General features: G+C 47.1%; 1 protein-coding gene across 1 annotated transcript; it reads left to right on the forward strand.

Moving 5' to 3' along the window:
• The first annotated feature begins 2,078 nt into the window (after positions 1-2,078).
• Positions 2,079-4,232, forward strand: LOC137297220 (mucin-2-like). The gene has a single exon (XM_067829232.1). It carries the CDS (start codon positions 2,079-2,081, stop codon positions 4,230-4,232), a length of 2,154 nt encoding a protein of 717 aa, XP_067685333.1.
• Positions 4,233-4,464: the final 232 nt, after the last annotated feature.

Raw genomic sequence — 4,464 nt, forward strand, 5'->3', positions numbered from 1 at the left:
CACTAAAACTACTACTACCTTAATGTCGTGTAGATGTACAAATGTAAACGATTACGGTGATGGTACGGAAGCTAAATAAAAGGTATGATAATATCAATTTTTGCATTACGTCGTTCGTGCATCATTTAGGCTGCGTTGTCATCCTTGCTAGCTGTGGTGTCACGATATATATACTTGTATCCAGCTGATGCTGAATCTTTGTCATGTTTGCCCGGATGTCGATGTCCTTCAACGAAGGAAGTAAGTGCGGCTCCGTCAAGGTCGACAACTCTTCACACTTCCTGATACTATCATCAATGTGAAGCCCAACACTCCTGAGAATTCTCACGTTATAGTTGGGTTAAATAAATCTTTCTGATTTTGAGAATAGTGATAGAATTATATTTGTTTGCGAACGAGAATGTGGGTATATTTATTTATTTATTTATTTATTTATTTATTTATTTATTTATTTATTTATTTATTTATTTATTTATTTATTTATTTATTTTATTATTTATTTATTTATTTATTTATTTATTCATGTCAGGAGTGAGTATCCTGTACACCACAGAATTATTCACGTTCATATATGTTGTCATTTATGTAAAGATTATATTTTTATGTTGACATCTGTTGAACATTTCCAGGGAAAAGGTCTTGCAATTGGTGGGGAAATGAGAGGGGGAAAAAGGGTCAAGGAGAATCCAACATATGAAAACAACCACAAGCCTCTGTCAAATATGCATTCCCGACATTGACGCAGCGTGGCCCTGCGTGTTAGAAAGCCTCCCGCAGAGTGTGGTTTGTGTTGCTTTTGTTCGCAGCCGTCAAGGCCCTGTTGGCGTGGCATGACGCCCAACTCGACACAAACTGCTATCGAAACAACTGATCGGATCTTTTTCTCGATACGGTGATCAATACAGGCTTACAAATGGCCATGTAACCACTGGTCTATGTTTAGTAGCTTTCACACCGTCCCCAAACTAGCTGAGTTACACCTTCACATCTGACTTGCAGGCCAATTACTTGATATCGATGGCGTGCCATTAATTTACTCAAACAGCGAACACGAGACTACTGAAAAATAATATATGACTTTGATTAGAATTGGGGGTGATCAGCCGCAGTTACCAGGCAGCGTTCGAGATAGATTTGTCAGACATTAAGCCTTCTAGGGGACTACACAGCAACATCACAAATGCTTGAACACGTCATCGTTTCCTGATCTGTCCCATCTGGCAGGGCGGTAATGTGTGATGGCGATCTGTCTAATCCTTCCAATGAGCTGGTCCAGAGGGCAGATGAACCAGCCGCTGGACATAGAAGCAACGTGAACGACATCAACTGCAACAACGGACCTAGTCTGTCTCACAGTCCCCGAACCGCATTATTTCCCCTGCCCTCCAGTCTTGTGTGTGCTAAAGCCCTAAATGAATCAAGTTTAGATTTCTCCAGGTTCAGAATCTCCCAACTCACCGTGGTTTCGCTTCAATTTAAAAGAAATTATTTGTTTCAATCAAACAAATGTACATGCAGAGACTGTCCGTTAGCCTATGATGGACTTTGCTGCTTCACTGGTGGTGTTGGCACTACTACTACTACTACTACGACGACGACGACGACGACGACGACGACCACCACCACCACCACCATGCCACTACTTGCAACATTGCTACCTTTCCGGATTAGACTGGGTCTTCACCAACACTACTTTGTCTCACAGTACCTATACTACTTTGCCCACCACACCGGAAATTCTGTAATGCAGATGGCCTTAATGAAGCAAATCAAGAGTTTCCCCAAGTTACGGTTCTGAATCTCCCATTGCATTTCAGCTCATTTTGTTATTTAATTTTAGGTTCTACAAGAAGTGTGTGTTATGAGTCTACTGCAACCAATGCATGGGTAACTCGAGTTGGGCGATTCATACCGCCATATTCCATTTTGCGTAGATCCAAGATTATTATTATTTAAAGCACATGATTGTCTGTACCGAACTCAGAATGACGCCATACAGGTGGATTAAAAACAACAAGCACAAAATTCAGTGCTACCAAGGTAGGGAAGTTCTAAGAGTTTAGTCACTTACCACACCTATGGAAACCTTTAGTCCTACTACCGTAGCGCTAGGCGTTTCCCCTTCAGATGTTGCAACCACCGAAATACCACACCTACAGCAGCCAGGACAAATACTGGCACCCCCAAGACAACCACCACCTCCATCTACCACCTGTCAAGGAGAACCACCACCTCCATCTACCACCTCCATCTACCACCTGTCAAGGAGAACCACCCCCTCCATCTACCACCTCTCTAAGACAACCACCAGCTCCATCTACCACCTCTCAAGGACAACCACCACCTCCATCTACCACCTCTCCAAGACAACCACCACCTCCATCTACCACCTCTCAAGGACAACCACCACCTCCATCTACCATCTCTCCAAGACAACCACCACCTCCATCTACCACCTCTCTAAGACAACCACCACCTCCATCCACCACCTCTCCAAGACAACCACCACCTCCATCTACCACCTCTCTAAGCCAACCACCACCTCCATCTACCACCTCTCAAGGACAACCACCACCTCCATCTACCACCTCTCCAAGACAACCACCACTTCCATCTACCACCTGTCAAGGAGAACCACCACCTCCATCTACCACCTCTCTAAGACAACCACCACCTCCATCTACCACCTCTCTAAGACAACCACCACCTCCATCTACCACCTCTCCAAGACAACCACCACCTCCATCACCCACCTCTCCAAGACAACCACCACCTCCATCTACCACCTGTCAAGGAGAACCACCACCTCCATCTACCACCTGTCAAGGAGAACCACCACCTCCATCTACCACCTCTCTAAGACAACCACCACCTCTATCTACCACCTCTCCAAGACAACCACCACCTCCATCTACCACCTCTCAAGGACAACCATCACCTCCATCTACCACCTGTCAAGGAGAACCACCACCTCCATCTACCACTTCTCCAAGACAACCACCACCTCCATCTACCACCTGTCAAGGAGAATCACCACCTCCATCTACCACCTCTGTAAGACAACCACCACCTCCATCTACCACCTCTCAAGGACAACCACCACCTCCATCTACCACCTCTCCAAGACAACCACCACCTCCATCTACCACCTGTCAAGGAGAACCACCACCTCCATCTACCACCTCTCAAGGACAACCACCACCTCCATCTACCACCTCTCTAAGACAACCACCACCTCCATCTACCACCTCTCCAAGACAACCACCACCTCCATCTACCATCTCTCCAAGACAACCACCACCCCCATCTACCACCTGTCAAGGAGAACCACCACCTCCATCTACCACCTCTCTAAGACAACCACCACCTCCATCTACCACCTCTCCAAGACAACCACCACCTCCATCTACCACCTGTCAAGGAGAACCACCACCTCCATCTACCACCTCTCTAAGACAACCACCACCTCCATCTACCACCTCTCTAAGACAACCACCACCTCCATCTACCACCTCTCCAAGACAACCATCACCTCCATCTACCACCTCTCCAAGACAACCACCACCTCCATCTACCACCTCTCTAAGACAACCACCACCTCCATCTACCACCTCTCTAAGACAACCACCACCTCCATCTACCACCTCTCTAAGACAACCACCACCTCCATCTACCACCTGTCAAGGAGAACCACCACCTCCATCTACCACCTCCATCTACCACCTGTCAAGGACAACCACCACCTCCATCTACCACCTCCATCTACCACCTCTCTAAGACAACCACCAGCTCCATCTACCACCTCTCCAAGACAACCACCACCTCCATCTACCACCTGTCAAGGAGAACCACCACCTCCATCTACCACCTCTCTAAGACAACCACCACCTCCATCTACCACCTCTCTAAGACAACCACCACCTCCCAAGGACAACCACCACCTATATCTACCACCTCTCCAAGACAACCACCACCTCCATCTACCACCTCTCCAAGACAACCACCACCTCCATCTACCACCTCTCCAAGACAACCACCACCTCCACCTACTACCTCCCCCGATCACCTATACTCCACCCAGACCGCAACTACCGTCACTGTCGAGACCACTTCTACCATCCAGACCATTACGTGTACCACCCAGACAACCAATGCTTCCACCCACGACACTACTACCGTCATTACCACAGCATTGCAACCAATACTACTATCCCATTTACCCGAACAAATAGGACCACTGCAACAGCCATTGCTGCAAACACGAAGACCACAGCAAACACTTTTACAGATCAAAATGCAGGGGATCGGGTGGTCAGACTGGTCATCACTGGATTGTCTGGTCCAGACTCTATTATTTACTGACCGCTGCCATATAGCTGGAATATTGCTGAGTGCGGCGTAAAACTAAACTCACTAACTCACAAATCAAAATTGCTACGAACGTTGTAGCGCATTTACCGTCTT

The sequence above is a fragment of the Haliotis asinina genome, chromosome 9 (assembly GCF_037392515.1).
Source record: "Haliotis asinina isolate JCU_RB_2024 chromosome 9, JCU_Hal_asi_v2, whole genome shotgun sequence".
Classification (NCBI taxonomy): Eukaryota; Metazoa; Mollusca; class Gastropoda; order Lepetellida; family Haliotidae; genus Haliotis; species Haliotis asinina.